At 41.7% G+C, this 20,560-nt stretch overlaps 1 protein-coding gene across 3 annotated transcripts in view; it reads left to right on the top strand.

Annotated features, from left to right (window-relative positions):
• Positions 1–20,560, top strand: part of mipol1 (mirror-image polydactyly 1) — a 42,957-nt gene that overhangs the window by 3,952 nt on the left and 18,445 nt on the right. For all 3 annotated transcript variants that reach the window (XM_026339124.1, XM_026339123.1, XM_026339122.1), the window contains exons 2-6: positions 8,774–8,862; positions 14,581–14,677; positions 16,256–16,299; positions 16,376–16,634; positions 18,863–18,938. In XM_026339124.1, coding sequence (XP_026194909.1) covers positions 8,817–8,862; positions 14,581–14,677; positions 16,256–16,299; positions 16,376–16,634; positions 18,863–18,938 — 522 coding nt within the window. In that variant the 5' untranslated portion in view covers positions 8,774–8,816. The remainder of the gene's footprint in view (positions 1–8,773; positions 8,863–14,580; positions 14,678–16,255; positions 16,300–16,375; positions 16,635–18,862; positions 18,939–20,560) is intronic.

Genomic DNA, 20,560 nt, shown 5'->3' with positions numbered 1-20,560 from the left:
CTCATTTTCAATCAACCAAAAATGTCTCTTGTCACACCGCTCTTCAGATCTTTGCAATGGCTTCCTGTGGCTGCAAGGATTACGTTCAAAGCTAAGTTTCTTGCCTACAGAGTGGTGAACTCTACAGCTCCAACTTACCTCAACTCAATCATTAGGTCTACATCCCCTCCTGTCCACTGCGCTCGCCAGTGAACGATGTCTGGTGGTACCAGGACCGCACAGTAGGCACCAAGGAAAACTCTTCATCTCAGTGATCCCACGATGGTGCAATGAGCTGCCAAACTCTGCACGCTCAGCCACCTCACTTTCAATATTTAAAAAACTGGTGAAAACAGAACTCTTCCGTATCTTCCTTTGCACTTAAAAAAAACAAAACAAAACAAAAAAAAAAAACCTCAACTTTTCTGCTCTCTTGAAACAGAAACACTTTTTTGATAGCACGTTGCTTTGATGTTTTTTTTTTTCCCTTAACATAGATTTAGTTTGCTTGCCTTGTTCCTCACTTGTAAGTCGCTTTGGATAAAAGTGTCTGCTAAATGACTAAATGTAAATGTAAATTTGTGCTCAGATACGACCTCCACCTCCTCCCCCTGTATAAAGAGAGGGATGACAGGACTCCCAGATTTCCCGAAGTCCATCACCAGCTCATTTGTTTTATTTATGTTCAGTCGAAGATGGTTGAGTCCACACCAGTCCACAAAACTGTCTACCGCTCCCTGGTACTCTGATATCTCCACCCTTAATACATCCTACAACTGCAGAGCCATCAGAGAACTTCTGAAGATGGCAGGACTCTGAGTTGTACCTGAACTTACACTGCTTTACGTACTCTAAAGTACGTAACACTGCCATGAAACCACCTAGCGGGCTGCGGCATATGTTACCACCCTCATGCATTCAGGCTCCTGCAGTAGGGCCGAATGGAGACCCCGTGCTGCTATGGTCAGTGGTGGGGCTGGGAAAAAGTGTGTTGCCTCTGCACCATTAGAGTGCTATTCATCCAGACGCGCGACCCACACCTCAGCCATCAACTGTAGAAACCCTACTGGGTGTTTACCAGGCAATGTGCCAGTACGTGGTGAAGCACTAATCCCTGTACAGATCAACAATCGCCAGGTGAGTGTGCACTTCCTGATGAGGCAATCCTGGGTCATTCAATTCTGACCCAAACACAAGCACGCCTTGATTTTGGCAACAACCGCATTCAGCTGTTTGGTGAGGAGATGCCATAATTACATGTTTAGAGCAGGTCTCAGCATGTGTCTCCACATCATCTCCCCACAAAGCCCCACAAAGCATTTTGTTCAGAAGCACAGTGTGTTGGTAGCTAGAGAGGTGGTGGAGGCTCGGCCCTTTAAGGCTGTTCCTCTTTGCATCTTTAACCCTGGATCCGCGGCTGTTGAGTTTGAGCTGACCCCCATTGCACGCAGAGCAGCAGCCTTCTGTACCAGAAATGAGTGGAATGTCATGCCATTCAAACTGTGTAATGCACCAGTGATGTTTAAGCGCCTGATGGACCGGGTCCTGGCTGGCATGCAGTGGGAGACCTGTCTGGTATTCTTGGACGATATTATTGTGCTGGGCAGAAGTGTGTGTGGGAGGTGATCCAGCGGCTTGGCCAGGTTTTTAACCAACTCCACTGGGTCAACCTGAAACTAAAACCTGCAAAGTTGCTTACCTGGGCCACATTGTTTCAGAGCAGGGCGTTGCCACAGACCCCAGCAAGGTCTAGAAGGTGCAAGAGTGACCAACATCAACATCAGTCCGGACATTCTGCTAGTTCCTTGGCCTTGCATTCTATTATTGGCGGTTTGTGCCGGATTTTACTTTTGTTTTTTAGTTGCAGCCTGTCTAAAACTGAAAAGAACTACTGCACCACAAGGCAAGAACTGCTGGCTGTGGTGCAGTTAACTTTAACCCATTTCCGGCAGTATATTCACTCGGCCCTGGAGCAGAGATAAGGTTCCCGTGTGCTTCCCGACCACGTTCTGGAGGCTGGAGCAGGAATGGTTAACACTGGATAAATTTAATCCTAGTGATTTATCTGTTAGTTCATTTCACGCTTGTCTCTAAATATGTTGCATCATTTTAATTATCCCGCATTGAGATACTAAAGATATACTGTCACCACTTTTCTAAAAGTTGAGTCATGGTAACTGGACTTCCTTCTTGTTAGGTTGAAATACTTCACTACTCATCAAGTAGCTTCTTCAGTACTGTAGAAGACATGCTGCCCTTACAGAAAAATCAAGCCTGATTCTCACATCCACCAGGTCGACCACACCTAACGACCCACTTAGAGGCTTAGCAGGGGTTGGTAGAGGTGTGACTATTACATCTATTCACCCCCCCCCTTCCGTTGTTTCACCTAACGAGCCTATTCAGACCTGGGGTGAAGTGATGAGTAGTGAAACGTTTCAACCTGACAAGAAGGAAGTCCAGTTACCATCACTCAACCTACAGGTTAGTTCACCTGGTTGCCTGAGAATCTTAACCAACATGTCGTCATTTAAGTATCTCTAAATTTTTTTTCAGAATTATTAATGTGGTACTTCTTATATAAGTCATCTTTTATGATATTACTGTAGTTGTTGAGATTATACGTAATGGTAAAAGCTGCGGCAGTTTGTCAGCACAACAAACATTTGTTGTATTCTGTTAAAATAAGACGAAACTTGTTGAAAGTCGCTTTGGACCGTCACTGAAGCCTTACCCCTTGCTCTGTAATTGGTCAGCTGCTGTCGCTGAGGATAATTTCCCGCTCTGTGATTGGTCAGCTGCTGTTGAGGTCAGTAACAGTTTTTCTTTTGTTCTCAGATAAAATGTTTTTCCTGAAGACTTTTCCTCTGTGTGAACCTGCAGCTCTGCAGCTTCTTCGAATGTTTTCTACCAACACTTTACCCACTCTCACTCTCTTTACCAAGGTAACGTCTGCAGAAAGCTGCAGTCAGTAAACGCAGTGTTGTACAAGTTGCATGTATTTGTGTTACCCCGTGCTGCAACACTTTATGCTGTGTATAATTGCGACATCTATGGTGCTGTGACTAATAGGGTAGTTTTGTGGTGTGTGTATATAATTGTGTTGCCATGTTGGTTTATAGGGTTGTACAGTGGCAAGAAAAATGTTGAACCTTTTGGAATTTCATGGTTTTCTGCATTAATTTTAATAAAATGTGCTCCGATCTTCATCTAACTCACAACAATACAAAAACGCAGTCTGCTGAAAATAATGTTACACCAACATTATATGTTTTCATGTTTTTATTGAACATAACATGTAAACATTCACAGTGCAGGGTTGGAAAAAGATTCAAGATTCAAAAAACTTTATTAATCCCAATGGGAAATTGTTTTACCTCATTAACATTGTTCTCAAAACAGACAGAAAGAAAAGGAACTACAACCGGGAAAGATCCAACACCAACATAAATACATAATAACATCAGTACCGAAAAACGTTTATGACAGTATCACTTCCCCCACCCCTTACAGAGGGGGGAGGAATTGCACAGATTGATTGCCACAGGTAGAAAGGATCTCCTGTGGCACTCTGTGGACCATTTAATGTTAATAAGTCTTTGACTGAATGTGCTCCTCCGTCCAGCCAACACATTGTGCAGTGGGTGGGACGGATTGTCCAAGATTGAGAGGAGTTTGGACAGCATTCTCCTCTCAGCCACAACATGTAGAGGGTCCAGCTCCACCCCCAGAACAGAGCCAGCATCAGTTTGTTTAGTCTGTTAGTGTCTGCCACCTTCATGTTGTGGCCCCAGCAGACCACAGCATAGAAGATGACACTGGCCACCACAGACTCATAAAACATCCGCAGCATGGTGCAGACGTTGAAGGACCTGAGTCTCCTCAGGAAGTACATCCGGCTCTGAGCCTTTCTGTACAATGCTGATGAGTTTTTGGTCCAGTCCAGTTTGTTGTCCAAGTATACTCCCAGGTATTTGTACTCGGACACAACCTCCACCTCCTCCCCCTGTATAGAGAGGGGGATGACAGGACTCCCAGATTTCCTGAAGTCCATCACCTGCTCCTTTGTTTTATTGATGTTGAGTTGAAGATGGTTGAGTCCACACCAGTCAACAAAACTGTCCACCACTCCACGGTATTCTGTGACATCTCCACCCTTAATACATCCTACAACTGCAGAGTCATCAGTGAACGTCTGAAGATGACAGGACTCTGAGTTGTACCTGAAGTCTGAGGTGTACAGGGTGAAGAGGAATGGAGACAGAACTGTCCCCTTTGGAGCACCTGTGCTACTGACCACAGTGTCAGACACACAGTTCTGCAGGCGGACATACTGTGGGCGGTTAGTGAGGTAGTCCATGATCCAGGAAATCAGGGGAGTGTTTACCTGCATGTTTTTTAATTTCTCTCCCAGCAGTGCAGGCCGGATGGTGTTGAATGCACTGGAGAAATCAAAAAACATGATCCTCACTAAGCCCCCAGGCTTGTCCAGGTGGGTGTAGGTGCGATGGAGAAGGTGTATGATGGCATCATTCACTCCAATATGGGGTTGATAAGCAAACTGGAGGGGATCAAGTGAGGCTTTGACCAGAGGTCGGAGAGACTCCAGGATCAGCCTCTCAAAAGCCTTCATGATGTGTGATGTCAGAGCCACTGGTCTGAAGTCATTGAGGACTCTGGGACGTGGTGTCTTATTCACTGGAACAAGGCACGACTTTTTCCACCCTAGAGGAACCCTCTCCAGGTGCAGGCTGAGATTGAAGATGTGCTGGAGAACAACACATAGCTGAGGAGCACAGGCTTTCAGCACCCTTGGGCTGACTCCATCAGGACCTGCAGCCTTTGTGGGGTGAAGCCAGCTCTCTTCTCACCTGCTCAGCTGAGATTGTTAGGGTGGTGGCTGAGTCGTGTGAGGGAGGGACTGAGGAGGGGAGAGTGAACTGTAGTGGGCTCTGTGGTTCAGTATGTGAACCTTTGGATTTAATAACTGGTTGATCCTCCTTTGGCAACAATAACCTCAACCAAACGTTTCCTGTAGTTGCAGATCAGACCTGCACAACAATCTGGAGTAATTTTGGACCACTCCTCTTCACAAAACTGTTTCAGTGTAGCAATATTCTTGGGATGTCTGGTGTGAATGGCTCTCTTAAGGTCATGCCACAGCATTTCTATCGGGTTGAGGTCAGGACTCTGACTGGGCCACTCCAGAAGGTGTATTTTGTTCTGTTAAAGTCATTCTTTTGTTGAATTACTTGTATGCCTTGGGTCATTGTCCTGTTGCATCACCCATCCTCTGTGGAGCTTCAGTTGGCGGACAGATGGTCTTACGTTTTCCTGCAAAATGTCTTGATAAACTCTGGAATTCATTTTTCCATCAATGACAACAATCCGTCCAGTCCCTGAGGCAGCAAAGTAGCCCCAAACCATGATGCTCCCTCTGCCATGTTTTATAGTGGGGATGAGGTTTTGATGTTGGTGTGCTGTGCCTTTTTTTTTCTCCACACATAGTGGTGTGTGTTTTTTCCTAACAACTAAATTTTTGGTTTCATCTGTCCACAGAATATTTTGCAAGTAGTGCTGTGGAACATCCAGTTGCTCTTTTGCAAACTTCAAACGTGCTGCAATATTTTTTTTGGACAGCAATGGCTTCCTCCGTGGTGTCCTCCCATGTACTCCATTCTTGCTTAATGTTTTCCTTATTGTAGATTTGTCATCAAAAATGTTAGCATGTGCCAGAGATTTCTGTAAGTCTTTAGCTGACACTCTAGGATTCTTCTTTACCTCATTCAGCATTCTGCGCTGTGCTCTTGCAGTCATCTTTACAGGACGACCACGCCTAGGGAGAGTGACAACAGTGCTGCAACAGTAAACCCAAAACTGGTGTGTGTTTTTAAAGGGCAGGACAGCTTTCAGCAACACATCCAATATCCTGATTGGACTCAAGGTTGGCTCACTCCTGGCTCCAATTAGCTCTTGAAGAAGTCATTAGGCTAGGGGTTCACATACTTTTTCCACCCTGCACTGTGAATGTTTACATGTTATGTTCAAAAAAAAAACATGAAAACATGTTCGTGTAGTATTATTTTAAGCAGAATGTGTTTTTGTATTGATGTGAGTTAGATGAAGATCGGAGCACATTTTTTGACAAATTAATGCAGAAAACCATGAAATTCCAAAAGGTTCACAAAGTTTTTCTTGCCACTGTCTATACCACACAACCTTATAAAAACACAATTATACACGACACCGAAAACTGTCATAACAGGATTGTTGTCCATGTCCCCTACTAAATGAAACCATCATTATATACAACACAAAACGTCCTGAAAGGATATTTACTGTAATTGTGACAGATTGTGGTGTATAGAACTGTCTCGCCGTGACCTGTGTATATTACTGTCTTATATATTTTGATGTATTTCCCTGTCTAAAACCTAACAGTACTTGGCGCCGTGTGTTTTCTGCAGGATCCGTGTCCTTTGTGTGATGAAGCTAAAGAAAATCTGGAACCACTCAAACACAGAGTAAGAGTCTCGCACATCGCCATCATCACTTAAACTGAACTTTGGTTCACTCTGGGATGTTTGGTCAGTCATGTTTTATACTAAATTCAGAGCAGTTTAGTCCTGATGGAGGGGAAAAAAGAAAAAAACACAAACAGCAACAAAAGAAATAACTGCAGACAAGCACAAGTGAGGTTATTAATAATAATGAATGTATAAATTATACTATAGTTGGTGTAATGAATACTATAGTTGGAATAGTAAATATTCTATAGTTGGAGTAATGAATACTAACCTTGATTCTCTGAATGAAAGTTAAGGCCAAAACACTTTAAAGCTCTGAGATTTGAATATAAGCAGATGATTACCAATGTTACCTTACAGACAGCAGTGATCTTCAGTAATAAAGCATAATGCACAGTGAGAAACTGTTATTGGTACAAAACATCTTCGTCATCATAACATCATTATCATCATATGTACAAATGACAAATGAAGTGAAATAACTCTGCGAAATAACATTTTAAAATTCTGAGCCAGACCTCTGTCTGTCTTGCAGTTTGTCTTGCAGCAGGTGGACATCAGTCTTCCAGAGAACAGACTTTGGTATGACAGATATCGATGGGACATACCTGTGTTCCACCTGAATGGACAGTTTGTGATGAAACATCGAGTGGACGTTGTCCTGTTGCAGCAACTGCTGCAGGACATGGAAACAAACAACAGATGACAGTTGGTATTTGATCTGGTCAAAAATCAATAAACAAATAATCAATGAATCTGTCTTTACTGTGTTTATTAATGAGTTTCTGAGCAATCACTGATGCACGTCAGTGTGATGTCACAACTAAATAATAATTTATAATCAATAAATGACCATCTTCAGTGACATCACCCAAAGAAATAGACTAGAAAAGAACCCTGAAAATCATCTGTCATCTGACACACCTGAGTCACCTGATACTGTGAGCTCATCAATATTTAACCTGCCGAAGGTTCAGAATCTCTGGCTGTTGGCCAATCACAGTTGTCACCCACATGTTCGACCTGGGTCAGCTGTGAGCTGTTGCAGTGTGTGGTGGTTGTCATAGAGACTGTCAGTTGTGTTGTCGGTCAGGTGCAGGTGTGTGGATGGCGTCCGGCAGCAGTGCTGTCGACATCCATGTTGCTCTGCAGAGAGCGAAGAGGAAAATCGGTGAATTGCAGCGACGACTTGGTGACAAGTAAGAGAGAAAACGATCAACAGGTGACGTCAGAACAGGTGATCTGCTGCTGAAACATTGGGTGGAGGTTTGTGGACACGTAGGTGGGGAGATGTTCCCACTTGGGGCCCTGATGGCTCCGGGTTTTTCTCTTTTCCCTTTATTCTAAGAATGTTCACAAACCGTCTCTGTTCTGTATGGTCCAGTTTTAACCATATTATGATGAACAGAACCCAATAGTCCATATCTTCTGCAAACTTCATCGGGCCCCTTTTAGCATCTCGGTTAGAGCTGCTCATGTTTCATTTACTTTGTTTCTATTTGTACGTTGGTTTTTACCGTTGGTTCTGCAACCGGAGAGGATCAGTGTAAAAGTTCAGTAGCAGCACCAGGCTTCAGCAGCTCTGTAGAACAGAAACTGAATCTGTTTTCATTTGAGTTCAGCTTTATTCCAGGAGCCAGCATCTGGACTTAGCTGCTACCTTTGCTCTGAATTTCAGGACAGTTTGTCATTTATGCCTTTCTTCTGTTTCTGGGCTGTGACTTTAGAGTTGCCTCGGGACTCAGGACTGATGCAGGAACATTTTACACACCTGCTATCTAGAGCATGACCTTTCTCACCTTTCTTCCACTACGTGACCAGAAAACCAGAAACAATACACCAGTACATTCTGTACATTTAGTTTTATGAAGGAACAGATTTTATCAATGTACGAAGTCAGCAGTGCACCTTTGATTGAATCCCCCAACTCCAGTTGTGGTTTTAGTTAAGACCGGAGGTAACGTGCACCTGCCCCAGTATTCTTACCGCTGACAGATCACTAAATAAAATTAGCAGTCCCACTCACTCACGCGACCTATAAATCCAACCAGTCACCATGTTCCGAATCTTATTGTTCAAATGCAACAAGCCACCACCCCCACCCCCACCAGCTACTGCAATGCACAGCGTGGTGCAGATTAAAGAGCCAGCAAGCTGCAGGTCATGTGACTGACTGGAGATCATCTGAGTTTTACTGGTTATGCTGGGCTGAACTGTGCTTATGGCTCTTTGTTTACTGGTCTGATTGATGTGTTTCTTGGTTCCAGAGAAAACAGTTCAGAGAGTACAGGAACCAGTCTGTCAACATGGATGCCCAGCAAGGAACTCGGAGACTCTCTGGTGGACATGTACAAAGGTAAATCTCAGTACACTACAAATGCTACATGACATTTGGAGGTTGAGTAGTAACAAACACAGTAACATGTCTATATTGTTGACACAATGGAACCTGGTTGCCCAATACATCTGAAACTGGTCTCAGCTCTCTGTAGACCAGGTTTGTGTTTAAGAATTAATAATTAGTTTTGTAGTTAACAGACTAATCTTCAGTGGTGAGGGGGTGTAACATGCTTGTTTGCCCACTGGAGGGGGCTGTGCTCCTTCAGAGACCAACAACGTTACTGTAGAGCCCAATACTGTTGTTACTATTACTTTTACATTTATATTTTCTGAGGTGATGCTACTACTACTGATACTGACACTACTACCACTAATACAACTAATACTAATACTACTTTTCATGATAGTAATCAAATCTTTTATAAAGAAGCTGAAAAATATGACTTTGTTTGTGTTTTAATTGAAAATGAAATATAATTGAAATTTAATTGAACTTATTATTTACACTTAACCATTACTCTAAAAACAGTATATTAGAATTTTTATCTAAATTATGAACAAAGCACCTGATCAGGTGTGAACGTCTCCTTCAGTCCATGTCCCCCCCGAAGGACAAAACACCACAGAGACAAAGAGAGCAATGTGGGATCTGCAGTTCGCTGAAGCGAAGAATGTAAAGATTTGTACATAGCAAAAACCAAACAAACGCATGGCACAACACAGAAGAACCGGCTCCTTGTTACAGAACTCAGCACTCCATCTGGACCTGAAAGACAAAGGACACTCCTTTGAAGACAGTAATGTTTCTGGACAAAGGAGACAGGTGGTGTGAGCGAGGTACAAAGAAGGTCCTTCATGGTAAATGGTCCGCACTTATATAGCGCTTTTCTACCTAGCAGGCACTCAAAGCGCTTTACACTGCTTCTCATTCACCCATTCACACGCACAAGCACACACACATTCACACACTGCTATGCAGCTGACCTGACTCACCGGAGGCAACTAGGGGTTCAGTATCTTGCCCAAGGACACTTTGGCATGTGACGTGGCAGCCGGGAATCGAACCACCAATCCTATGATTGGCAGTCAACTGCTCTACCTATTGAGCCACAGCCACCTCCTTCATGCCAAGGTAGAGGGCCCACGAACACCAACAGGAACCTGCACCAACAATGCAGTTCTTTTTGCATTAGTGCCCTACTCTGACTGAAACTGGAGCTGTCCAGTGTGAGATAAATATTAAAAAATCTGAAACTGGATTTCCTTCTTGTTAGGTGGAAACAATTCACTACTCATCCAAGAAGCTTCTTTAGTCTGAGGGTTGGTGGAATACAGGAGGCTCATCAAAAGAGGGGCAACAACTCTAGACCAGAATCAGTTGTGTACCTTCATTTAAAGGACAAAAGACGATGATGTTCAGATTTTGGTCATAGAAGATTGCATGAAATGGAAGGTGGAAAAACCTCTCTCAGCAGAGGAGGAGACTGTAAACCGTTTTCACATATGCACTCCAGACTATCTCTGGAGGATCAGGTCCCCTTCGCTCGCTGTGAATACTCTATTACCTGCTGTGTTTCCACCTGGGCTCACTAGGACATTACACAGACTTGGATAAATGAGGATAAAGTCCGGATAATCTCCAAGCTGAATAATTTGAATGTTTGCATAACTCACATGCAGATCACCTGGGTAAAGTCCGAACATGTTTAGGTTGGTGCATTCGTGAAAGCAGCTTTAGACACCACCTTTCACTAACTTACCATCATACATGCTACATGAAAATCAAGACCTCTTCACACGTCGACCAGGAAGGCCACAGGTATCGAGACACGGACTGCTGTGAATCAGTAGGCAGCACAGTTGTCTACCAATCGTGGGATCGGTAGTTCGATTCCCAGCTCCCTCATCACATGTAAAAGTGTCCAGTGAGTCAGGTCAGCTGCAGGTAGCCCTGCCGTGTGTGTGTGAATGAGAAGCAGTGTAAAGAGCTTTGAGTACCAGTTAGGTAGAAAAGCGCAAATGTAAGTGCAGACCGTTTACCATTTACACTTTAAATTAGGGAATTAGGGGCTGTGACAGGTGAAACTATTACAGCTACCCCCTCTCCCTTTCGTTTGTCCACCTACTGAGCGTATTCAGGTCATGAAGTGAAACAACCTGGAGGATAAATTTGTGATCTCTATCCAACTATCTTCAGACTTAAAAAGGCTCTTGGATGAGTATGTTTCAACCAAACAAGAAAGACCACTTTCCATGAATGAATACAATGAAGTATACACTCACAAGATAACTGCACCTGTATGACTGCGAATCTTCACCAACATTATCTCTGATGTCCCTCCACAATAAAATAATGTAGCTGCAGAGCTTCATTCAGAATCTTTGTGTTTTTATGTTCCTTTCAGTGTGAAGGGTAAAATAGTGATAGATGTTTGTCCATCCACGTGATGGGTCCGCCATTGTTTCCAGTACTGAAAGTTAAAACAAAGAAGTGATATTGGAAATGCAGCCAATTTAGTTTTTTTACCACCTGAGATGAGATGATCATGTGACAGAAGAAGAAGAAGAAACTGAATTCTGTGATGAATTTCTCTGTGTCTCAGTGATAATCCATCATCTGTCGGCATCTCTGGTCCAGATCCAACAGACCATATGAACTAGGAGGAGAAACAGTGTTCAGTGTTTCAGACTCTCATCATTGCTCCATATGTGTGTCCGTCTCATTCTGTCGTGACAGCAGCGCTCACATCTTCTTCTGTCAGTACTGCAGTAATACTACTAAAGAGTTTTCCAGCTCAGAGATGTTCATCGTTAGTTTCTTTGTTTGCAGATTATTTGATCGGTCGTTACAGGAAATGTTTCTTCTCACGTGTTCCTGTCAGTTTTGTTCAGTAACAGAAACAAAGACAAACACACCAAAACAGTAAAAGGTCTAATCATCAAAATGAATTAAAATCACAACACTTTACTTTTCATTTTTATTTAGTCATTTATCAGACTTTTATCCAAAGTGACCTTCAAGTGAGGTATGATACAAAATATCTAAGTCAAGGAAAATAACTTTAAGGTAAAGTGCTCTAGGAAGAACTGTTGGCATTTTACAAGGTGTAAGTACAAGAGTTGTTTATTGAATATGAATATTCAAGCTGCAGAATAGGTCTGTTTTCAGCAGATCTTTGAAAATTTGGTGTGAGGCTGCTGAGGGTGCAGAATCTTCACCAAGTTTGCTTGTGCTAAAAGACAAATTTCTATAACAATCTGACAGAAGCTGATCTGATTTATCTTGTTTCTTGTAGAAATTCATACAAACATTACCTGTTTTCTTATCAATAATGTTTTAAATGTTTGTGTTTCAAAATAGATCCAGACCACCAAAGTAAATCCACACTGCTAAAACGAAAGCAAACTATCAAATAAAAGATGTAAACGGTTTATAGTAGAATTAACTTTTAAATGAGTGAATAAACTTTATCGATAAAGAACCAGAGCTTTATCACTGACCTGTTACAAACACAGTGGTGAGAGTGACTGAGAGCGCGAAGGTCACGTGATTTGCATTTAATCTGCAGAGTGGGTGGTCCACACACACACACTGGCTAAAATGTCCTTACTTTGCAAAAATGTCCTCAATCCAATGGTTAAAGCCATGCAAACACACACAAACACACCCTGGTATTGTTAGGGATGGGGGTGAGGGGGGTGTAGACTCTGGTTTGTTTGAACAGACTGAAGTAGCTGCTTTCATGTCACTGTGCAGGAATGTGTTTGTTAATGTGTGTTGTGTGCAGCTTGAACTAAAGTTTGATCTTCTGCATCACATCGTTGGAGGAAATGGGAGATGAAATCCGTTTGATCAGAGTTTCAGTATTTTCCACTGTTTCAGAAACGCTGATATAGAAAATTCAAACAAATAAAACGTTTCTAAATGTCTCTGGACAAACCAGATGACATCATATAAAAGAAGAAATAAATTTCAAATGTGAATAAAATTAACCAGAATTTGTATTGATCAATCAATCAGCTAATTATAAGTCAAACTGTGGGTTCAGGAAAACTGAGAAATTTAAGCGAGTCGAACGGAACTGCTCATTTGACTGGTCCAGATCTAGAAAAATAAGAATCTTCACATTATAACTTTTATTTAACTTGAAATATAACTTTAATGATGACTCAGTTCTCGTCAGTGAGGATCCACAGTTTCAGCTGAAACTGTTTGTGTGTTTTTGGCATTTACACACTTTCTGTTTGTGTATTTATTGTGTGTCCACTTTCTGTGTGTGTCCTCTTTAAGTTTCTCCACGGCTTAATGTCCGGATCTAAATTCATGTGCAGCGGCGTGGTGTCGGCGTGGTGTCGGCGGGCCGGATCACAGTCGGATTGTGTTGGATTTGAGTTGAAGCCTCTTTAATCATCGTAACACCGTCATTAATATTCATGTAGTCAGCTGGAGCCCCCCACACTGCCTGCTCCAAACTTTCTGCACAAAATGTATTAAATACAGCTTAAAAAATTAATGGACTTTACTTTATATTACATGAGGGGGGACGCGGGGGGACGCCTCCTCCACCACCTTCCCCCCTCCACTCTTATTGGATGCAGACTTTCCCTCTTTTTTTCTGCAGATTTTCCCTCTTTGACGAGACTTCAAAGCGAATCGAGGCATGAACGGTCATTTAGGAGGATTTAGCTCCTCATCACATCTGTAATTGTACATGAATAATAAGGAGAACCGCCGCGCTCAATTAGTCCGAGTCCACAAGGAGATCAGAGCTGGGGGGTGGGGGGCTGGAAAAAAAGCTTCAAAGAGGAAAAATAACTATAATTCAGCAGTATTATAACCAGAACTCAGAACCTAATTAATCCAGAACCAGGCTGTTGTGTCCTGGTACCAGCCAAAAGCTGGGATGGGTCGATGGTACCAATGTGTCTGACATGGTCCCAGCAGATAGAGACATGATGTGGTCTGGACCCAACACAAGGTGCTTCTTGACCAACACAAGCAGCTACAATACATCACTGGGGTGAAAGATGTGGCTCATGTCCCTGTCGTGTGGACAGAATAAACCAATCAGGCACCTGTCAGTGTTGTCAGTGATTGTTTCAATAAAACTGAAACTAACGTCTACTGGGACTGATGATGATGATGATGCACAAGATTTAGATTGTTCATCAATTTCCATTGACACAGTAGATCAACAGTTGGTAAATCAGTAGATACTAAACAGTCATAGATTTAGTATAATAATAATCCAGTGGATTGTCAGTTATCACCTGATAGTTTGTTTGTCTGCTTGTCTGTCTCTGTCCACCTGCCTTTCTGTCTGTTTTGAGTCCCCACAGTGTCAGTAACCCTATCAGACACACACAAACGCTAACCCTCTGTATAATTGTTGTGAGTAAATTGATCCGAGTTTTGTTGATTACTTTTGATTTAACAAGTGTTTAATGTGATGTCTGTTGCCCTTTTAATTACACCTGAGGAGCTGCGTGTGATTGGTTCCTTCTTAAATGGGAGTCATTAAAAATCCTTAAGTGTTAATGAGATATTAATGCTGTGTTTGCTTTTTTGATGAGCTGCAATTTAGAAAGATCCATATATTGACAGATACTAGTCGTTAGAGACTGATAAGAGACGGACTGAATTACTGTTAGAGATTGACACAGAACCATATGGGGAGAAGAGAGACAGACAGGTGAGACACTTTGTTTCAGTTTAATGTTTTTATTTTTTCAGCTAATCCCAAAGTGAACCTGGAGTTGCGCCAGCGTCTGCCTTCACCTGCCAGACAACAACTCAGCAACTCAACGCAGCAACTTGGCAACACTGACAGGTAGGCATAATAAGGTACAAGTGATGCCATGTTATAACCCCCTGCAGGCTGCAGGAATCAACAACACAATGAGACTGCGGTCTATACCTATGTGGACATTTTGGTTCAATAAAGATGTGTAAGGTGCAGCTTTAATTTAAGGGTTTTAAATTTTCACAATTTTTTAATTAAACTGAAACGCCATGCAAAACAACTGTGACAGTTGGCAGAAGAATTATTTAATGCAACAATCAACCCCTGTTTCCATGAAATGGCGTACATGGTCTACAACAATGCTTAAATAGGTGGTAAATGTCAAAGTAACATCCAAGCAGAACATTTCCCCCAAGAGTGTCATTGTGTCATGTTGTTGTTCCTCTATTGCCTGCTGTTCTTTTTTCTCTCCCATTTTCCACTCAGCTCAACCGTTCGAGGCAGATGGCTGCCCACCCTGAGCCTGGTTCTGCTGGAGATTTCTTCCTCTTAAGGGAGTTTTTCCTCTCCACTGCTGCTCAATTGGGGTTTTCTGTATAATTCTGTATAGTTGTATGTTTTCTACATAATTCTGTAAGGTCATTTTAAACTTCAGAAAGTGCCTCAAGATGACTTTCATTATTTAGTTTATTTGGCGCTACATATAAAAAGAGAAAAGGGTGCATCTGTGAGCAGTCGGTCAGTTTTTTTTCTTGGCAACGTGATAAGGTACACCATACACACATCAGTCTGAAACGTTAAACTGTAGAGTGCCTTCAGATGACTTATTTTTTCCTTTGACGCTATATAAATGAACTTGATTGAATTCAAATGAATCACACTGCCTCCTTACTCTTATGCTCACATACCCATTGTTGGCACTGTGGGCATCACGGCTAGTCTGTGGCTATCACAACTAGAATTAACTTCAGCAATTTACGCTTGAGTAGCTCCTCTGTTGTATAAGACTGCACGGGCCAGCCTTCTCTGCCCATGTGTATCAGTGAGAGCTAGCTGCCCATGACGCTGTCACTGGTTCGGGTTGATCCTAACCCCAGTTGTCTAGTCATCACAATTGGGTCCTTGTCAAATTCTCTCAAATCCTTATGCTTTCCCATTTTTCCGGTCTCATAAACTTTTTTCAAAATGCTCACTTGCTACCTAACCTTCCCGCCCATCCACAGGTGCAATGACAAAGAGATAATTTGTGTTGTTCACTTCACCTGTCAGTGGTCATATTGATTGATTGACTGATTGATTGAACCTAATTTGTTGCGACAGCAGCTTTAATACAGCCAAGTCCAGGTGCATACTAAGAGTGAGACAAGTGAGATCATGAGTCCACAGCGTTGACTGTGACACAAGGTGAACAAGTAAAAATGTTTGTCACATAAAATGTTTCCATCTTTACACTCTTTGTTATGAATTAAGTCAATTTTGAGATCTGGAAAAACAAGACAAAAGATAAACAAAGAGCTCAGATGGTCAAGAGAGGGAGAGAGAGATGGCAGCAGCGTGTTGATGCTGCACAGATTTTACTATAACAGGTCAATACTGCACAAAATACCTTATCATGTAGAACACCTTCCTGTATCTTGAAAATACAATGTTTTGTGATGTTCACAGGTTCGGAATCAGTCTGGAACTGGACCACAGCAGCTGGAACCCAGGTAACATCCAGATATTAAAATTAAACAAAAAAAATTATTTTGCATTCCCACTGATTGCTACCTGTCTGCCCCTTAGCCCCTTGGCATCCCCCGGACCCTGTGACCTCCCCCTCACCTGTCTCCCACCAGAGATCTCTCTCTCCTGTCTCACTCCTCTACCAAAAGAGGTTGGCTGTCTCACTCCTCTCCCACCAAAGGCCTGAAGGAGGTGCAGTGGACATGGAGGACAACATTTCCACTGGCAGATGCTCTTCTCCTTGGGCAGACAGCTGTGAAGCATCCAGAGGTTCCGGTAGTCCTGACCTCAAAAGACACCTGGTCACCACTGAGGACAGGTGAGGATATGACTGTTGCTTTTACTACTACTGCTGCTACCTTACTAAATAAATACTATATATACACACACACGTGTATGTAATTTATGGTCGGAGGCTGAAGGTGACAAACTGTCACTTGTTGTTCTTAATTTTCACTCATAATTTGTAATTAACTTTAATTAAGAAGTAATAAGTAATTATTTATTTTTTATTTAATTCTGTAAAATACATTTAAAATGTAAAATATTGAAAGTTGAATAACTGAACATCTAACCTGCAGAAGTTTTGTTTCTGAAATAATGACGCGATGTGTCAAAACTATAGAATATTATACATTTAAATACTAATCTTATTATCGTTATTGGATTTTCCATAATGTTCTTTACTCTTTGTTTTTGATTAATCTGTTCGCAGCTTCTCCACTCTGAGCACATTTATTAAAAACTTTATTGCTTTTCATTAAACTTCCTCCGCTTTCTTTAGATTTTTAATTCCTGTTTTTTGCTGCTTTTGTCTCTTTTTGATGCTTTTTCCATGAGATTCGTGGATGCGTTTCAGTTGCATCACTATGTGAAATGTGACCTATTAAATTTAGAGTTGATTTGATTAGTGGAAGCGTTCGAGAGCAAGACTGAAATAGAAAGATAGTAAAAGGAGTCGAGGCGGGAAGTTGATTAGAAGCGGTGACAGAAGACAGTGTCAGCCAGACTCCAGTGTCTTATTTACTCGCTTTATTACGCTAAGAAGCTGCCTGACCTTTAAGGTGATATGAGAGAACATCAAGCTCTGCTTATTAAAGCTGCTTGCGCTGCACAGTTGATAATGTGAGGTTAAAACACCTGACCTGACTACACACAGGTGACTCTCTAATAAAACACACACTGGGTTGATGTCACAGCATCCTGACCAATTATACCCTCGCTGACCAGCAGCTCACCTTTTGCAGATGATATATTCACAAAGAATAGATTTTATTTGTTTTTTTCTATGAAAACATGTTGGATGATGCCATGTGTGGTTATATACAGTGAGTAGGGGTGTACATAATGTACATACTTACTTTATAAAATTAGGTTAGACGGAAAGTTTTTAATGACATTCGCAGATCTGATGGTTCAGGTTTGACAGTGGCATGGATCCAGGCCCCAGTGTGAACACTGCTGAGCTCCTAAACTTTCACACATGCTCAGGCTAAACTGAAATATGAGCTACATATGAACAAGGACAACAACAGTTAAAACTGATACAGTACAGGCTTAGGGATGGTGGACCCGATATAATATGAAGAAATGTGACTGGGTTTGTTCACATTAGAGAGAAAAGTTTGCTAAAGGAACAATGTGTAAAACAGACACAGCAGGTGTGAAAGTGGTAGTACAGTTCAAATTTAAAATGCCCAAAAGTGTGGTTTCACCCCACACTCGAAGCTCATGCATGTTGCCAGGTTGAGGATGCCGCACATACAGAAGCGAACGTGAGACGAGCCAAACATTAAACTTTGACAAGAACTGATGATACTACACTGTATGTTAAGTTAGTGCTAACATAGTTTTGTTGTTTCACAATTCACCAGCTCAGGAGTTTTCGTATTACTGATAGTCTTTGGTATCACATGCTAACCAGCACTAGCCAAGATCACTTCATCAGCTGTGTGTCTCAGATACGTGCAGCTCTGATAAACTGTTTGCACACAGACCACAGAGTATAAATAACAAAACCTGAACTTCAAAATTATTTTAAATAACCCTCTATACTGGTATCTGTGACAAAATAAAGTTAGCTAACCTTAGCTAAAGCTCAGTGCTAATGTGTTCAGGAGACAATTTGGTAATTTGATGTCCATCTTAAAATCCATTTGGGCTTCAGGTTATTCCTGTCTGGCAACCTGTAACTGGACCTGTCATACTTACTTCTTTGTGCAGATTATGTGAGCATACATGTGGTTGATGAGTTCATGTGGAACTCACTCCGTCTGAAGTGGATTTGTGTCTGTAGAGTTACAGGTTCTGTACAAGTCACTTCATGCACATGGAGGAAAGTTCACCTTTGGTACCTCTGCTCTGTTAACAAGAGGATGGTGCAGCTCAGACTCGCTCTGATAGGCTTTGTTAAAAACAGATTTTCATGACAAACTAATCTATTTTATAACATAATATAGCTGCCATATTTGAACAAGTAAATAAATGTGTGGTATGGGAATCAGTTAAAGATTATTGACAAAACCTTTAACTGAATTTTTTCTCTAGTTTTCATCAAGATCAAGACAAAAACATCTCATTTCTCCTGAAGGAGCTGGATGCTTTGAGAGACATCAACAAGAAGGTAAATCCACAAACTACACAGAACATCTATTAGATCTATTGGGGTTAGAAATGATGAAGACAACCTGTGAATGTTTCCCTGAGCTCAGCATTTGGTCAACTACTGTGTGTATGGTGTACCTTGTTACCTAGCCAAGACAAAAACCTGACTGAGTTCTCACCGGTGCACCCTTTTCTCTTTCTCTATTTTTTCTATGTAGCGTTAAATTAACAAAATAAAGAAAGTCATCAAAAGTCAAGACACCTCAAATATAAAGTTTAAGACCTTGCAGAATTATACAGAAAACCCAACAACCCCACTGAGCAGCAGAGAAAAACTCCCTTTGGAGGAAGAAAACTCCAGCAGAACCAGGGTCAGGGTGGGCGGTGGAAAGAGGAGAGAGAAAAGAACAGCAGTCAACAAAAACACTGGACAGGTTGGTAGGACCAGTAACTGGACTCTGGAGCTCCAAGGAGGAGGATACCTGCAGAGGAGGAAACACAACTACAGGAGAGAGAAGACACAAAGTTAATAAAATGAAATGGTAGAATTTGAAAGGATAGAGGAGAAAGGAGAGAGGAGAGGAGCTCAGTGTATCAGTAGAGGTCCCCCAGCAGACTAACCTATATCACCATAACTAAGACATGGTTCAGAGTCACCTGATCCATCTCTAACAATAAGCTTTATAAAAAAGGAAAGTTTTAAGTCTAGTCTTAAATGTGGAGAGGGTGTCTGCCTCCAGAACCTGAACTGGGAGCTGGTTCCACAGGAGAGGGGCTTGGTAGCTAAAGGCTCTGCCTCCCATTCTATATCTGGAAACTCTAGGAACCACAAGTAAACCTGCAGTATGAGAACCTAGAGTTCTGATTATTAAATTATTAAATGCTTTATATGTGAAGAGAAGTGTTAATATGAAGTGAAATATGATCTCTCTTACTAATTCCAGTCAGAACTCTGGCTGCAGTATTTTGGATTAACTAGAAGCTTTTTAAGGAGTTATTGGGACAAACTATTAATAATGAATTACAATAGTCCAGTCTGGAAGTAACAAATGCATGGACTAGTTTTTCAGCATCACTTTGGGACAGGATGCTCCTAATTTTATAATATTCCTCAGGTGAAAGAGATAGTTCTAGAGATTTCTTTTATGTATGAGGTAAAGGAGATATCCTAGTCAAAGATAACTCAGAGACTCCCCACAGTGTTACTTGAGGCCAATGTTATGTCATCCAGGGTAAGAATAAGATTAGACATCAAGCTTCTAAAGTCAAGCTTCTTGAAGAAAGAGTGATTTAGTATATATAGGTAACTGTAGAAAAAGGTACAGCCCAACCATAGATATAAGCTTTTCTACTACTTCAATAAAAATAAGTCTTTGTTCTTTAGCTTCTTTCGTTTCGGTTTGTGGTTAGTTTAAGCCCTAGATATGTTAAGTGAGCAGTGAACAAATGGAAACTGATGGGTTGGCCAAAAAGACAAGTGTCACACAACTCTCAATGCTTCACAGCTAGATACTTTTAATGCATAGTTGCCCCCTCATTACGTTATGATTTTATTTGTAAGGAAATCATAAAGTCATTGCTGCTGAGAGTTAAGGGGATACTAGGCTTAACAGAGCTATGAAACCTGGGGTTGTTCTTATT

This window comes from Anabas testudineus, chromosome 22 (genome assembly GCF_900324465.2).
Source record: "Anabas testudineus chromosome 22, fAnaTes1.2, whole genome shotgun sequence".
Lineage (NCBI taxonomy): Eukaryota > Metazoa > Chordata > Actinopteri > Anabantiformes > Anabantidae > Anabas > Anabas testudineus.
This window is presented reverse-complemented; position numbering and strand designations above follow the sequence as displayed.